The 17,994-nt window shown below is 36.9% G+C and overlaps 1 protein-coding gene across 2 annotated transcripts; it reads right to left on the bottom strand.

Moving 5' to 3' along the window:
* Positions 1 to 206: 206 nt before the first annotated feature.
* Positions 207 to 17,408, bottom strand: LOC309628902 (uncharacterized protein C3orf38 homolog). Of its 2 annotated transcripts, none has more exons than XM_082392448.1 (3): positions 12,500 to 17,408; positions 9,702 to 9,940; positions 207 to 8,207 (listed from the first exon to the last, which is right to left on the bottom strand). In XM_082392448.1, exons 1-3 carry the CDS (start codon positions 12,624 to 12,626, stop codon positions 7,635 to 7,637), a joined length of 939 nt encoding a protein of 312 aa, XP_082248574.1. In that variant the 5' UTR covers positions 12,627 to 17,408; the 3' UTR covers positions 207 to 7,634. The 2 variants fall into 2 exon arrangements, with proteins under 2 accessions (XP_082248574.1, XP_082248575.1); XM_082392449.1 differs by lacking the exon at positions 12,500 to 17,408 and adding an exon at positions 12,242 to 12,467.
* Positions 17,409 to 17,994: the final 586 nt, after the last annotated feature.

Here is a 17,994-nt window from a genome sequence, read left to right as displayed (position 1 = left end):
AAATTACAAAATACATGTGAAAAAAAATGTTTCAGTGCATTTTTTTTCCTTCTGAACTGTGAAACTGTTTACTAGGGTCTCCATTCTTTTAGCAGCATTGCTCTGATCTGAAGGTTAGGATTTTACCTACAATTTAGATTAAGCACCAAAAGATGACAATAGTTAAAGTAGTAAGAGTGCATCAATGAGAGATCACAGAGAAGCACTTTCTAATAAAATAAATTCTTTATTAAATAGTAAAATTACTTTATACAAGTTAAAGTGAGAAAAACATAAACTAGAAGAAACAATAAGCTACTTTATGTACCGACTGTCTTCTGTTAAAATACCTGGTACATAGTAAGTGCTCAATAAATGTTTACCAAATTCAAAGAACATTTAAGAGAAAACACTGATATGCTATTTAAAATCAACTTGTTTCCTCAGTCTAAAACTCTTGCTCTAGTATAAGGTTGCTCTTAGAATTAAAATAATGGCTTATTCTACATTTCTCTTAATTTCTAGGAGTCTATTGTTCAATGATTTTGATTGTTCTATTACTAGTTCCAGCATTAAAGGACCTGACATGCTACAATTTTCTATCGTTATCTAGTTTCTGCACTCTAAACTCATTTTATCATAAACCTGTACTTCTCTAATCAATGCAGTCAGTACAGCAAAACCTCCTATCTGCTCAACAAATGTTTTTCCATTACACTTCCTAGAATAACTTTCAGTGACCTTAAGAGCAGTATCCATCCAGGGCCATGCTTCCTACAGAAAAATCCTACCCCAAATCTGCCACTTGTCTCCAATGTCACTCTTAAATATTTGCCAATTCCTACTACTCAATCTCTTGGAGTCATCTATATTTGATTATTTTATTAACATCTTTATTTTTACTAGGGATTGCTGGCAGTCTATAATTTGGCCTTCTGTCAACCACTTTACACTCTTCTTGACTAAAACATGGACATATATTTTAACCATATGCAACAAAGCAAAAAAGTTGTACAGAACACCAATTTTTCAAACAACTTAAGCATTTCTAGTGATTAGAAAGTAGGATGGTATTTTAAAGGCTTCATACTTTTCCCTTTTCTATTCTAGATATGATCTGTAATTTTTTTCTTTTATTTCCTCTGTAAATAGAAACACATTATACACATATCCTTAAAAATGTTTGAAAAACACATTTTTCATTCTTTGTTTTTTCAATGAGCATGATTTATGAGGAAGCAAAATAATAAAAGAATTTCCTTAATAATGAACTACAAATTCACTTAAAAGTAATATTCTTAAGTTGCTGAGAAGGCATACAATCACAAAATCGTGTAACCTGTAACAAAATTGTTCCAGACCTTAGAAATCATCTAACTGGTTCATTTTTACATGTGAAGAAATGAGGAATCGAGTTTAAATTCTTTCAAAATAAGGGAGTAGCAAAAGTCAGACTGGAAATAAAGTGCGAGAAAAAAATAGGCTTTGTAGTTTAAAAAGAAAATAAAACAAACCAAAAAAAAAAAAGCCAAAGGGAAAAAAATCTCTACAACAAAACTACGTTAACTTCAGCACATTACTTGACTTTTTGGGCTTCAGTTTCTTCATCTTTTACAAAAGCATAAGACTTTAATAATACTATCTACCAAAGAGTATTGTTGATTTGAGTTCATATGTCATTATTCACAAAAATAACTTTGGCTTTATTCATTGAACAAGTATTTACTGAGTACCTAATATATATGCTAGGTATTGTCTTTAGCAGATAGGCAGAGGACTAGAAATATATAAGGCTCTGAATAAAAACTAGCATTTGTTCCCTTACTTATATCTTTAATAAACATTATTGAATACCTTGTCTCTGTGCAAAGCAGTGGAAGTACAATGAAAAGTAAACCAGTCCCTGCTCTCAGCTTAAAATCTTAGTAGGGGAAATTCATAAATTAGCAATAATATCTAAAGTGCTAAAACTGAAACGAGGTGCTCTGATAAATATTAACAAGAGAGTCCACTTAGGAGAAAACATTTAAGCCAAATCCTCACAGATGAAAATGAAGCAGCCATGCAAAACCTGGGGAAAGATTAATCTAGACAATGTACACAAAACTCCTAAAGAGATAAAACGCTTGACTTCTTGAGAAATTTTTAGTTTTTAAACTCCATTTCTATCAGGGTCCTTTTCTTTCTACAATATTTTAGACTGTCTGCAACAACAAAAAAATTAAATTCTACAACTTTGGATACTTGCCAGTAAAAGCAAAGGGCTAAGTAAGCACAAGATAAATACAAAGACTAGCAATAGATGTTGGCTGGATCAAACAATGTGTGAAAATGAATGGAATCAAAGCTAAATAGTGATAAAAAGCAGATTACAAAATCCTGACTTTATTTTGGAGGTAATGTAACACCAATGAAATTTCTGAGCATGGAAGATATGATGAAAGCTGTAGTACTTTAAGGAAGTTTAATGTCACAAATATGCAAGAAATATTAAAGCAAAGAAATAAATTATTATATAAGTCAAGGTGTAGGTAAAGAGGGTCTAATTACAGCAGCTGAAATAGAAAATACTGCAGATATGCTACATCCAGATGTGGCAAGAAACTGAACGTGTGAAACAAAGACTATTTCTGAGGCCGAAAGCACAAGGGTGTCAAAGAGGAAGGAAAGAGAACCAGAGATTGTGGTAATACAGTGAGTTTAAGAAATTTGATATAAATTGTTACATACTTTTTTTTATTTCCCAATTACCCAGTTTATTCTTTTTCATAAGTAATACTGTCATACATAAACATTATCTTTCCTCCAAGTGGTTTTATATCACTAAACAATCAACTTAAGAGGTATAATTACAAAAGGATGCAGTATGCGTTAACACTCCTACCTAATCCAGATAAACAACTCAAAGGCATCTTTGCTTTGGAAATAAGTGCCAGCAAATGACAATAAGTCAAAAAGGATTCATCAAAAACCTACTGTAGGGACTGCCCTGGCGGTCCAGTGGTTAAGACTCTGAGCTTCCACCGCAGGGGGCTCGGGTTCAAGCCCTGGTCGGGAAAGAAAATCCCGCATGCCTCACAGCGCAGCCAAAAAAACAAAAAAAACTTACTGGAGATGAGAGGCAGTATGTGTAGTAGTTAGTTACCACTTGGCTCTCAGGCTCTAAAACCTGGGTTTAAATCTAGGCTCTACCATCAGCTATGAAAGCTCGGGAAGTTACTTCAACCCTGTTAAAGACTGACAGCTGTCCACAGGATTAAATGAATTAATACAGGCAACATGCACAGAAAAGTAACTGCCATATAATAAGCACCCCAAATGTAGGAATTATTTATCCTGTGCAAAGCCCAGTGGGGAAAAGACTGAGAAATAAGTAGGAATCACAAGTCCTAGGAAGTACTTAGGGAGGCAAAAGTACCTTACACGTAACAACTTGAGCACAATCAGTATAGTAAAATATCAGAGACAGAAAAGACTAATGCAAGTTTATGAAACTAAATGCTTCAAGCAAAAAGGCTTTCCTAAGTAGTTACTGATTTTTTGTTCAGAAAACATCACATCAGACAAGTAATACAGTTGGCAGTGGACAGCAGGAGATTCCTTCAATCCTTCAATTCATTAATTGAAATATAACTAATTTCATACTTGAGATTTAGGGTGCCTAAAAACTGAAGATGAAAACTGCTAACCAAAGAACCCTCACTAAATGACTCACTGACAAGGTAAATAAGATTAAGGCCAGTGATTCTATTAACATTACATGACTAACAGAAGTAACTCTGGAGTTTCTGGTTTAATATTTTGGAGTACATTATAACTCACAGTAAACATCATACTCAATTTTAATATTAACACTTTACTGAAAGACTACAGGAAAGGTTCAAACTAGAAAAAGTAAAGCTGAAAGGATTTAGTGCACTCTGACACAGTTCTGAAATTATTTTCCTTCCAACTCTAGCAAAGGGCCTAATGTAGTTCTCACTTTAAGACATCTAAACCCAGAGATTGAGATTTGAATTCAACATGAGAAGTTGAGGTAAATCAACTTATTGATGTATTATTTTATCTTACGCTTGATTCAGTGACTTACAGATTGTAGATGCTCAATAAATATATGCATATAAACTTGAAGAGAACCCAGATCTGTAAGTCTTGTTTCCCAGCATTACAGCTGGGCTGTGTACCTTCAAACTGGCTATATACAAAGGTTATAAATAGGGTTGGGGAGGAGAGGGGGAGGGAGCTGATCACAAATATAGACCCTTCAGAAGAAATGTTCGTATTTTTAAAATCTTTCATTAGAATTAGCAATACGCAATCATTACCAAATAAACATCTCCTTAGGATAAAGTTTTGTAAAGATCATGAGAACATAATATTTTTTTCACATTTTTATGACTTTCTCCAAAGCATGTTCATTGAACTTGTCTTGTCCAAATAAAATAAATTCTGCATTAATGTTTCACTTGACAGTACTGCAGTAGGTTTTGCCTTAATATCTAACATCTATTGAAAAACAAGATACAAACAACTATCGTAAACTGACAGACTTTCTAGAGATTATTCTTTCATTAGTAAGATTCAGTCCTCTAGCTTAAGGACTCTGGCAAGGGCACAAAAGTTTCTAAAAATAATTTTAATTTTTAATACAGTAGAGTAGTCTGGGGGAAATAAAATTATTACGGCAGGATTTGAATATGGAGCATAAGGATCCCTGTTAGGACTCACAGATGTGCTTCAGGGAAGTCCAAGAACTCAATGAAATATGCAAAAATTGTAATACTATATGCAAACATATTTTTTCTAGAAAGAATATAGCTCTCTTTTTCAAAAGGTCAATGACCATCCCCTGCAACCCAAAAAAACAGTGAAAAGGGCATCTAAATTTGTGAAAATAGATGCTGAGAAAAACATCAAGGTATGGTTCACTCATTTTTATGACCTTTTAAGCCACAAGAGCCATTTTGTTAAAACACAATGTTTCTGATTATCTCATTTAGTTAAACCATTATTCTTTAAATCCTTTTCTGGGGTGCTATTACAATTTCTTACTGGGACTAGGTAACTAGCCTTCCTTTAGCATAAAAATGTTGCCTTTCTGAAAACCCAAGAATGTTTTCCTGTGTTTGCCATTTTCAAGTTGATTTAATAAATTAGATACGGCTTTTTTTCTATTATTTGGTATTTTAGTAAGACACATGAAATACGTTTTTCGGTATTCTGGATATTAGTAAAACATCCCAATACAACTATTAAGTTTTTAACAAAAAAGGATATTGATGTATACTGTTAGCTATAGCAAATCAGCCTCCAGTAAATAAAGACCGGGTGTCCCCTGGTTTGACCACCCAATTACTATGAATTATGTGTGGAGTTAGTTGTATTCTTTACTACTTGACTCCACAAACTTCATAAATACCAGCTGAGTATAATGAAGTAAGAGACAAAGCTGTAGTGTCTACTATTCCCTAACATAAAGTAGTGAGTGGTAGTAAAAGTAGCGTTCAATCTGCACTGTGCTTTTGGACCTTCTCAAAGGCCTGACCAAGCTTTAAGCTTCATGAGCAAATTTCAGTTCTACTAGGTCTTCTTTCTCTGAACAGCAAGTATACACTTCCCTTATAATGGTTTCTAGGTATCTTAGGGCCCTCCAGTATATCCTACTCTGACCTTGGGCTTTTGGAAGTCAGTAAATTTTAATGGAAAGTTAAAATTTTATCCTAAATCTTAGTTTGGGGTCTAAAAGTTTGTGTATTCACGTATTAAAGTCAAACATGATATAACCCCAAAACCACCACTAATGACTAGAACCAAAGACAAAATCTACATGCAAAAAAGTCTTTTATAAAGTATATAAGCTTCTTTTGCTCATTCATTCACCCACTCACTTAGACATTAGGTCCTACTGTGTGCCCAGCTGTGGGGATTCAAAGGGAATAAAATATAGCTCTAATTCTCATTTGGTCTATTGGAAAGATTTCACATTTTTAAGGGTGATTAAAAGAACATGCAGATTACAGCCTTCCTTGAGCATTACACATTCAAAAATTCAATACTGAACATATCTACAGGTAATTTCTGCCCGTCCTGAGCATCTTTGGTATTATTTCTGCAGTACTTGACATCAATAGCACAAAGAAAACAGATGGGAATAATTTCAAATTTTATCCTTTACTTTGGATATTTATCGATTACATGTTATAATGATACTTCAAACTTAAAGAAAAAGATAACGGGTTTAAATCTAAACAAAAAACTATTCTTACAGCAGAAAAAGGGATTTCTCTCCTTTATTAAGTTCTTATTTTAGGACACATCAATTTGTACTCCTCGTAACGTAAGAGGCATAGGACTAAAAAAAAAAAAAGATCAATTTTTTCCTCCTGCTTCCAAAATTTTATCAGTTACCCTAGATGATCATGAGCAGAGTTAAAGTTAAAAAAATTAATATGAACAATACCTCATCACATTTCCCAGTTGAATTTTTTCCAAATGGCATTTTTGTAAATTAAAATTACTAATTAAATTCAGATTCAGCAAGTAGCTGCTGGGTGATGAGGAATTTAAACTTGAAACCAACTGTGTAATCTGGCAACTTAACCTTGTAACTCAAATCTAGTAAAACAAATTAAGAGGTTAAAAAAATCCTAATAATTTTAATTCATGATGTGGGAGTATATCTCAATATATGTATTAATTTTTTTTTTTGTCACCTCTTCTACAATCATTCAAGAGAAAACAGAGTAACTCATTTAAATTAGGAACTGGGCAAACCTTTTAAAAAAATTTCAATAGTATGTTTCCTTTATATGCTATTACAATAAATGCTCTATAAAACTGTTAGCTGAAACTTTAGATAAAGAAAAAAGTCTGTTTTGAGAACAGCACTTATCATTGCCCAAAATTGTTCAGAAAGTGTTGCAGATTTTAAGATACTTAGCTTGGACAACAGCAGATAACTCTGAAAAATGTTCCTCAAATATTTTAAAAGGCAAATTAAATTTTTTTCCACCAGCTAAATTACTGGACTTTTTGTATAAGAATGTCATTCAAGTTTTCTAAAATGAGAGTTTACTCATTTTAGAAAGTGAGCTTACTCATTTACTGAGTTTATAGTAAACATCTCTAAAATTTGTATTTTTTAAGCAATACTGTCATGAGATGCATTTGTAAAGTTACCCAGATTCAGACAAAAGTAAATGAGAATTAAAAGGGGAAGCCTTGAACACTATTAATTTTTTCCCGCATGACAAGTACAGATATTAGCAGAATATCCACCAAGTAAAATGAAAATATTAACTGGTTTCTAAGGCACACAGTTAGTTACAACATCTAAAGTGGGATTTATTTGATGAATTGCATGAAGCCTTCAGAACATTTGCTGCAACTCAAGTAGAAAGAGGCAAGTGTTCACATAATATGTTAGCCTGTAGTCAAGAAAGACATTTCAACTAAAATACGTCAATCCCTGAATCTGAAATCACTTAGACATTACTGATGTAGTATTTGGAAGAATTTCTGTATAGAACATTTTTTAGACTGACATATAGTACTCAATGCTTCAAGGGTTAGGTAAAATTAGTTCTCTTTTGTTCAAAGTGCCTCATTTCCACTAGATAAAGTTTGGTCTCCAGTCTCACTATCCAATGCCTGCCTTACATTGAGTCATCCTTCACTGGACCACACAAAGTGTTTACATTATAAAAGGCTTCTAGATCACTTGGTTCAAATGTAATAGCTGGTTTCATTAATGTTCCAGGAGCAAGGGAACTCTCTCCAATAATTCTCAGGTTGATAAGTTTGATTTTCCAAGTATTCTCCACAAAAGGGCAGCGGATGAGTCCAAAAATTTGTTCAAAAATGCCCAAACAAGTGTTCCCTCGGTGGACAGTCCCAGCAACTCCAACCATAACTAGACCATGGGGAGAAGAAGCACATTTCAGTCCATGGGAATCTAGGTTGGGACTGAGAAAAAGATATTCTTCTTTCACTAGTGACAGCAGACGAAGGCTCACAATTTCTGCTCCATGGTAGTCTATCACATTTTGTTCAGTTGTGTTGTAATAAAACCTAAGCTTGACATCATGCCAGAAGTGCTGTGGCCCCCATTCATCTTGAGGTGGTCCCAGAAGAGGATTCTGAGAATTAAGAAGTTCAAAGAACCAGTGACAGAATTCTTCACCTAATCGACGAAAATCAACCTTTTCAGCTTTTTTATCTTCTTTCTCCTGTTGATTAATAAAACCAACGTTAATTCTTGTATCTATTTTCTATCTTGCCTGTTTCATAGCTAACTTTTAAGGTACTAATTATAGCAGAAAGGAAATGAACTACCTGTGAACTCACTGAACCGATCTTGCACAGTAAATTATTTCTCAAAAAGGGGAGGTCATTTTAGAATTTCTCAGCTTAAACTTCTGAAAATTCCTCTAAGAAATTAAGGTTCAAAGTCTCTTAAAATATCAGCATGAATTAAGAGCCAATAATAAGGATTTACATAAGCACTTTCTTCTTGATTGTGGCAGTGATTTCACAGGTGTGTTATTTGTCAAAACTTTCAAACTGTATGCTTTAAATGAATACACTTCACTGTGGTATATTTTATATGCAGCAAAGTTTATAATAAACACGTCTTTAAACAGACACTTCTAATATGATTGAAATAGCTTATTTTCTATGATTGGGATTATTTTATACTATTTCTTTCCAAAATGAATACTGCAAAAATACACCTGATAGGCTAGATTTTATTCAACAGTGTATTCCAGAGCATAGTACCTCATCTAGATGGTGAAAGATCTTGTATTTACTGGGCACGTGCTATTACTGAATGTACTGGGCACGTGCTATTACTGAATGTACTGGGCACTGTGCTTGGCACTTAAGTGCTATTTCCTTCTTTCTCCACAAGCTTTATGACACAGATATTATCGTTATGCCCGTTTTATAAACAAGGCTCACAACGGTCCTTATTTGCTCATTTACAGCTAGTATACAGCAGACCCTAATATGAAATCACATCTATATGATTTTAAAGTCAACATTCTTTTCAGTACATTAAGGAAGGCTTAGAAGTTCCTTTCCTAATGTGAAGGCAAACCTCTCTCACTGTAAAATACCATTAATTCAATGTGGGTATGTAGTTCAAAAACTGCAAGTTACCTAAAGGTTCAATCGATATTTAAATATTCACACAATATTTAAAATGTACAGTGGAGATAAAAAGAAATACGAACAGCCAATGTCAGCTGGAGGAAATTACTAAAACAGGATTTTTTTTTAGCTAACAAATAAAAAAATTTAAGTTTCTTTCATGAAATTTTTGCAATTTAATACCAAAGCAAGTCTTCAAAATGAGAAAGGGCTTACAACAGCATTCTTCTAAAGTGGAAAAAAGAAATTGGAGAACCAGAGGCTAAATTAAAATTAAATTGATCCTGTAGTCTATCCATTCTTTTTAAAAATCAATAGTCCCCATCTGATAAAGGGATACAAAACATTTTTTCTCACAAATCAATAGAATATTACGTATACATTACTAAATATCAAAAATACTTTGTCTCAGGTGCTTTACTGCTCTTTCTTTAGGATGCAAAAGATAGAAAGTAAAGCTAAAATTATAAAAAAAAAAGAACATTAACCACATCATTCCAGATCTAGGATTATCTAAAGATTTTTACACAGAACTACAGTTCAGGATATGACTATAAGGTCTGTTTTACCTGTTCAAAGAGTCTAATGTTCTCTGTCTTAACTGGCTCTGGCGTTTCCTTCAATTTCAGTTGTGACTGCTTTTTCCAGTAATCCTTTGCATGCTGAATAAGACAGTGTTTTTCAGTAGCTGGAGGTATAATAACCCCCTGTGTTGCCAAGTACTTAAATATGATTTCTCGGTGGACTTTTTTCCGCCTCAGAAGTTCTTCTACACTTTGACTGTACACTAATATTGCACGAATAGCATCTAAAAGAAAATTATGAAGATTAATAGAAAATCATGAGTCACTTGTAAATTTGTCCAGGGTCAGCAGAAACTCTATCAAATAATATTTATAAACTCTTGTCATGGCATTATTGCTTTTGTATAAGATGGTTATCATTTCTAAAAACCAGGAAGTGGGTTGTCAGGTTTTGGATTTTAAAAAAATTTCTTTAAACTATAAATTTCCCCACCTAAAATTCCTCCTTCCTTTCACTTCTCATACGAGATTGTGAATTTAAGCATTTTCTTTTAAAGAATGGTTGTATTTTCAGAAAAAATTTGAATAAGAGAAGAAAAAATTTTAATAAGGTCAATGGAACTAAATTCATTCACAATCCCTAAAATATAGGTAAAATTACAATACTTTTCAATCTCCTCACTCTACAGATAACGAAAGTCAGGGATACATGAGGTATCAACAATCATACTTCTAAGAAATGGCAGAACCAGGACTTTTAATTTTAAAGAACTTCTATTAAACAACAGACTAAAGATGATTTTTACATATGTGAGGTATACAGAATGGTAATAAAATGAACTCCTACATACACACGACACAGCTTAAGACACAGGAATTACTGGTATCTCTGAGGCCCTCATTTTACCTCTCCCTACTTGATGCTATTCCCTCTCTCTCCTCGCTCACCTCACATGTAGCTACTCTCCAAAATTTTATCATTCCCTCGATTTTCTTTTCTTTTTCTTTTTTTTTTGGCCACTCTGCGGGGCTTGCGGGATCTTAGTTCCCTGACCAGGGATCGAACCAGGGCCCCCCAGCAGTGGAAGCTCAGAGTCCTAACCACTGGACCACCGGAGAATTCCCTCGATTTTCTTTAGAGTTGTACAGCATAACTATGTATCCCTACAAAATATAGTTGGGTATTTCTTTGAATGTTCTATAAATCTAATCCATCAATATATATAGTCTTCTATAATTAACTTTTAATGTTTCTGAGATTAATCTATGTGGACAGACACAGCTGTAGTTAATTCATTTTCAGAGCTGTACCATAGGTAATTATAGACTATACCACAAGGTAGCTATCCTTTTGTTTATAGACTTTTATTATGTGTATCCAATTACAAATACTATTACTTTGGACACTTCCACACTTGTCTCCCAGCCCAGAGGGGCAAGCAGCATGAGCATCACCTGGAGCTTGTTAGAAATGTGGAATTTCTGGGCCCACTCCAAAACCACTGAATCAGAATCTGCATTTTAACAAGATCATTGAGGGACACATAGGCACACTCAAGTTTGAGAAGCTCAGGTAAGTAACCTTCCATTTTAGGAGATAATATAGAACTTGTTTTCCAAAGTACTAGTTCTAATTTACACTCCTTCAGTAGTTATCAACGACATACTTCACAAGATCAACAACACTTGAAGTTTTTACATTTAGTTTTTGCCAACTTGGTACATATGAAAGACACCATGTAGTTTTGGTTTTCATTTCATTGCTTTCTAAAGATGTTGAGTATCTTTCAATATGCTTATTATTTTTTCCTCTCTGAGAAATGACTTCAAATCATTTAACATTTTTGTACTGGGTAGTTTCGTTTCTTGTTTGCTTTTGGATCCACCATCAATTAAATTCAGCAATTTTATCTATTACAATTTTAAATTCACATTCACCAAGACTGTTAGAAGGCGATTAGCATGTAAAATATATAAATGCCAAAGAACTATATTAAGTCTAAAATTATTTTCAGTCTAAATTCTTAGAAATTTATTCATTTAGTGTTCTTGGTTCACTTTCAAATGAATGACCTTAAATGGCGGAAATGTTAAAAGCAGAGAAAGTTTTAAAAGGCAGACTCTTTTGTAGATACTTAAGTCATATGCTAATACAGGAGGCGGACATTTTCTCATTTTAAACTAAAATTCAGCAAATTTAAACTAAAACTAGCCAGGTAATATACAAAATCATAAATGCTTAAGCTCCTCATTACATTGCAACCAGACTGAATATTTATAATCCATGAAATCTACTCTACCGAAATGTTTATTTGGCTCTGAAAGTAATGTAGTCCTAGTACACAGAATCATCTCTGAAAAACTTGGGATCCAAAAAGAGACATGGATTCATCCTATCTGCTCTTTTATCACAGTAGTTGTTTTACGCAGCAGACTGATAAAAAGTGTTTATGATATCCTCCCCCAAGCTTGAAGAAAATGAGCAGCGGCTGACACTCCTCAGCTGATCGAAACTGAAAATGGAAAACACCCTGACTCCCCGAAAATCTTCAAAAAACAAACAAACAAAATCACTATTCACGTACTCTGCATCTTCGAAACAAGCAGCGTTTGCCCACAACGTATAAAGGATAAAACCTGGAAGCAGCGCCATTTTCAGCGTGCATCTGAAGCAACAGAGCAGCTATAGGGGCCGAGATTCCCGAGGGTTCCGCACAAGCGCAATCCCGGACGGGCTGGGAAGGAGGCCTACCACGGCCTCCACTCACACGCTCCCGCCAGCTGGGGGCCGGGTGAGGCCTGGGGAGGGACGGCCGCCCTTGGGGAGAAGGGTCTACCTTTACCTTGGCGGTCCTCAGGCTGCACCAGGCGGTTGGTGATGGTGTCGCATAGGGCCATGATCTCGTCGTTGTCCAATAGACCGAGCAGGTTACGACAGCCCTCCATCTCTGGGTAGCTGAGCCCCGACATCTCTACCCCCAGAGAGGGGGGGAGAGGACGCCAATGACTTCGCCCCCTTAGGCCCACTGGACCGGCGCCGTGGCAACAGGTACCGGAAATGCCCTTCCCGTTGTTCGCAGCCAAAGGGCCTCGGGTATTCCAGAGCCGTGGGCGGAAGTGATCGTTAATGAGGGCACTAAGGGAACGCGGTGCTCCGACCGGTGGTTCCGGGCTCTCGGGGACTGAGTGGAGTCCCACGGATCTCACTTTAGGGCAACTCCGTATTTACACCGAGAACATCGACCTTCCATAAGGGAAAACGAAACCTAAACTCCTCAGCAGTCCCTCCTCCAAAAGAACGCCTGGGAGGGCTGCGCAGGGCAGGTGCGTGGAAAGCCGGCGGCGGCCCCAGCGCATGACAAGCTCCCGTGATGCCGCGGGGCCGGCCAATGGAGGCGCCCCCTCCCCGCCTTTGGGCCGGGACCCCGGGAGCGCTCGAAAGTTCTCTGCGGCCACTTCTGCGTTGGGAGCACCTGTAGTTTGATATTCTTAAATTACGTAGTTCTGTGCTAAAACAATTTGGTTTTGTTTAACATTATACTTGGAAAAGTTAAGGGGAAAAAAATCACCTATCCTGTGCCACGCCTGCCCGCCTTGCAGCTGACTTAAACTCCCCAATAAGCTGCGGTCCGCTGTTGCTTCCCTTCTTATCCTCGCCGGCTTGGCTTTAGGCGAGGCAGTATCGCGAATAGTTTAAGGTTGGGGTCTTTGAAAGCCAGATTCCCAGGGTTTTATCCGTCATTTACTAACTGTGACCGAGAGCAAGCTCTTTGGTCTTCCAGTTTTCTGTCTCGAAACGGATCTAGTAGAGATACCTACCTCATAGGGTTGTTGAAGCGCAGGGAGGGGGGTGAAGAACTGTGCCTGGCGCCTAGAAAGAGCCCAGTATATATTAGCTATTGTTATCACTGTTGGTGTCAACATTCACGAGAGGGAAACTTCAGACTTCAACGCATTGTCACTGGCTTCTGTCTCCTTCCATTGATTTAGCCATATTTTAGATTTGTTAACATTTAATTAGATTATTGCCAGTTAGTAGCTGAAATGTACACACCTGCAGATACAGGTGAGCAGATTTAACTTTTTAAAAAAAATATCACAGCTAAATATCAGTCAAAATGAACTGTAAATACAGCCTTTAAAATAAGGCATTCAAACCATGGTTAAACTGATTTGCCAGTGGATGTTATTGGGGGTACCATTTACTCATCAGATACCAATTCTTCATTTGTCATTGAGTGCCTACTATGCTAGATATTGAAGATTCTGAGAAATGACACAGACCCTCCTTCAAGGAGCTTTTGGGAGTGTTGCAAATAAATAGATAAGTGCTCACAATACTGGTGTGGAACCAAATGGAAGAAGACATGCCCAACTTTTTCATTCGTTCATTTTTTAAAAATGTGTTTACTGAGCATGACTTGCCAGACACTGTTCTTTATGCTGGAAACAAATGCAAGTCCTTTGGAGCTTGTATTCTAGTGGAAGGAAATAGACAATAAACATATAAGAAACTATATACTATGGCAGGAAATTCTATGGAGAGAAATCAGAAAGAGAGGGTTGGAGGAGAGGATGTTGCTATTTTATACAGGCTGTGAAGAAAGACTTCTCTAAGTGACATTGAAGGAAAGACCTAAAAAAAGTGTGAAACTGAACCACAGAAGGGTGTTCTAGGAAGAAGCAAAAGTAGAGGTTCTGAGGAAAGAACAGAGTGCTTGGCATGTAGGAAGGAGGCCAGGAGGCTGAAGCAGCTTGTGCAAAGAGGAAGCAGTGAGTGGTGAGGTTGGAGTTGTCGAGATTGATCTAGAGCAGGGTTTCTCAGCTGTGGCTGAGACTACTAACATTTTGGGCAGGATAATTCTTTGTTGTGGGTCTGTCCCACAACATTGTAGGATGCTTCAGCATCCCTGACCTCTCCCCACTAGATGCCAGTAGCACCTCCTCCCCCCTACCAAACCTACCTTGTTTCTCAAATGTTTCCTGGGGGGGGGGGGGCAAAATTCCCCAAGTTGAGAACCACTGATATAGAACCACTTGTCCAAAAGTGTTTTCTGAGATGAAAATATTCTGCATCTGAGCTGTCTAATACAGTAACCATCGGGCACATATGGTTATTGAGCTCTTGTAATGTGGCTAGTACAGCTCAGGTGGTGAATTTTAAATTTTATTTGAATTTCAATTAAATTTTAATAGCCACTTGTGGCTAGTGGCTATTGTATCAGTGTAGTCTAGAGTCTTGCAGCCCATTGTAAAAACTTTGGCTTTTATCTTTTACCTCTCTCTGCATTTCCTATTATTCTCTCAGTCTCTCACTCCAGACCAGTCAGTGGTTCCCTTGCTATTTTGTTCCTTAAACTTGCCATGCAGGTCCTTGCCTCAGTGCCTTTGCTCTTGCTATTCAGCCTAGCACATTTTCCCCTCAGATATCTGAGTGGCTCTCTTTCCCTTACTTCATTCATTACTTTCCCTGCTCAACAGTCATCAAAGAGGTGGTATCATCATGTCTTATCATCATCCTGTTTAAACACCACCTACAATGCCATGCTCACGTATACTTTCCCTACACACTTAATTTTTCTCTATAGCACTTATATTGTACTTTTGCCCCCCCCCCTCCCTATCCCCCCAGTAGAATGTGAGTTCTGAGATTCAGGGATTTTTATCTGTTTCTTTTTTTTTTTTCCAATTGTCTATTACAGAGGCTGGCACATAGTAGGTATGCAATAAATATTTGTTGAATAAATGAATGAATTGTAAAGCCATTGGAGGATTTTAAACTGAGGAATGGCATGATCTGACTTGTTTCAAACAGTATCATTTTGGCTGCTGGTGTCTACAACAGACTGCCAGAAGGGCAAGGGTAGAGGCAGGGAACCCAACTAGAAGATTAATACAGTAGTCCAGGTGAGAGTGAAGGACACGATAATGAGTCTGGAATGATTGCAATGATTTGGTTTGGGCAACTGGAGTTGCTGTTTACTGAGAGGAGGAAGACTGGGAGAAATAGGTTTCAATAGAGAAATCCAGAATTGTCAAGAGATTAGGCTTTCTGGAGAGTGGTGATGCCCAAGAAGATTAAGCAAAGAATGAGGAGTGGGGCAGAAAAAGAATTACAGGTGAAGGGAGCAAAATGTGAAAAATGCATGGAATAAAACAGCATGGCTGTTTTTGGTTGGAACCAAGAGAAAGTTAGTAAAATCATTAACAGGAAGGCCTCAGCACCAGGCCCTTCAGGAGCTTAATTCTTAACCTTGCAAGAACGGCTCTCCCCTTTTAACAGATGTGGAAGTCTGAGCTCAGTGGGATACACTTAATTGCCTTAAAACTCTCATGGTGGAATTTGAATGTAGCTGATCTCCATACATCTTTGAGCTGTTTTCATTAAATTACATTGTGGTAGTTTCAATCACTGAATACTTTGAAAAAAGTTTTCTAGATTAGAATGGTTTTGGGGTATTAGATCTGTTAAAATATCCATTCATTCAACAGTAGTTATTTAAGTACCTATTTATAGGGGACTTCTTTAAATGTCCTGGAAATTGAGTTTCTAAGGCTCTATAAATTTAATACTTTATGAAGAAACTTGTTGCTTTAGATCTGTGGTTTTCAAACCTTGGTGTGTATCAAAACCACCTGGAGGACTTGTTAAACGACAGATTGGTCCCTCACCTGATCAAAAATTTAGCATTTCTTTGTTTTTGAGGGAGGGCAGCAGGCACGCCTCATAGCTTATGGGATCTTAGTTCCCCGATCCCTGGGGACATGGCAGTGAAAGCGCAGAGTCCTAACCACTGGACCGCCAGGGAACTCCCCAAACTTTAGCATTTCTAACAAGTTCTCAGGTGATAGCGATTCTGCTCTTCCGGGGACCACACTCTTAAGAATCATTGCTAGTAGAAGAGAATGGAACACCAAACAGCCATGTCTGTACCAGACTTCATCCTTTGTGAAATCACTGATCCTTAGGCAAGACTAACCCTCTCCATCTGGATACATTAGATCCACTCATGCTGTACAATTTGTAGGGAAAACTGCATGGCAGAATGGAAACCGCATGGCAGGATTTTAGGAGGGAACATCTGACTTTTCAGTTCCACCTCTCCATTTATTAGCTGTGTGACTAGTCAAGTTATTTAACCTTTCTGAGCCTTGCTGTCTAAAAAGCATTTTTCATATCTACCTTTGGGTTGTTTTAACAATAAGAGGTAACACATATAAAGTAACCTGGTACACAGTAATTTCTTCTCCAGCTGCAGCACCCATAAATAAGGCATGAACCTCTCTCCCTTTAGTTTTTATTCCATGTAATATTGGATCGCCTCCATTTTAAATATTGATGTACAGCCCAAACTTCTGGCCTTGTTATCAGTTGATTCTTGAAATTAGTATGGATCTTATGCTATGAAAGCAATCTAATTTGTTTATCTTGGAAGTGTATTTAATATTTGATTGCTTCCCAGCATTTCTCAAATTTCAGAAAAGAAAAAATGGAAAGTCTAGATAACCCCAATAACTTTATCTAAATACCTCAATACATTTATTTAATAGTCTAAGATCATATGACCGTAAATCATAGATGGAGAATTCTAGATCTCAGCTCTAGAATGTTTCAGTAACTTTCTCATAGTTTTTCAAAGCATAACATTTGTAATATGTGCAAATCACCGTAATTAACACAATATCTGTTCTTTCATTTGCAGTGCTCTCATCGCATCAAAGAGTTTCTCTCTACTTCAGCCCCAAGCTGCAAGTTATAGCGAAAAGTGTAGGAGGTTTTCCTTTCTTAGTGAGCCAAAAGAGTAGGAGCCCCCATGCCCAAGGACCCCACTTTTATTTATTTATTTATTTATTTATTTTTTAAATTTTATTTTATATTATTTATTTTTTTTAAAAATTTATTTATTTATTTATTTATTTTTGGCTGTGTTGGGTCTTCGTTTCTGTGCGAGGGCTTTCTCCAGTTGCGGCAAGCGGGGGCCACTCTTCATCGCGGTGCACGGGCCTCTCACTATCGTGGCCCCTCTTGTTGCGGAGCACAGGCTCCAGACGCGCAGGCTCAGTAGTTGTGGCTCACGGGCCTAGTTGCTCCGCGGCATGTGGGATCTTCCCAGACCAGGGCTCGAACCCGTGTCCCCTGCATTAGCAGGCAGATTCTCTACCACTGCGCCAACAGGGAAGCCCCCAGGACCCCACTTTTAGATACAGATTACTAATTGGCTTGAACGTTTTCCCATTGAAATACTTTTGTAGGAAGTAATTTTCATAATTTACATCTTATTTCAAAGCGACTTCACCGTCTTTAAGTTCCACCAGAGGCTCTTCATCTCTGAAGAAT

This window comes from Balaenoptera borealis, assembly GCF_965194805.1.
Source record: "Balaenoptera borealis genome assembly, chromosome: 5".
Classification (NCBI taxonomy): Eukaryota; Metazoa; Chordata; class Mammalia; order Artiodactyla; family Balaenopteridae; genus Balaenoptera; species Balaenoptera borealis.
The sequence above is the reverse complement of the archived record's forward strand: the minus strand, read 5'-3'. Positions and strand labels throughout refer to the sequence as shown.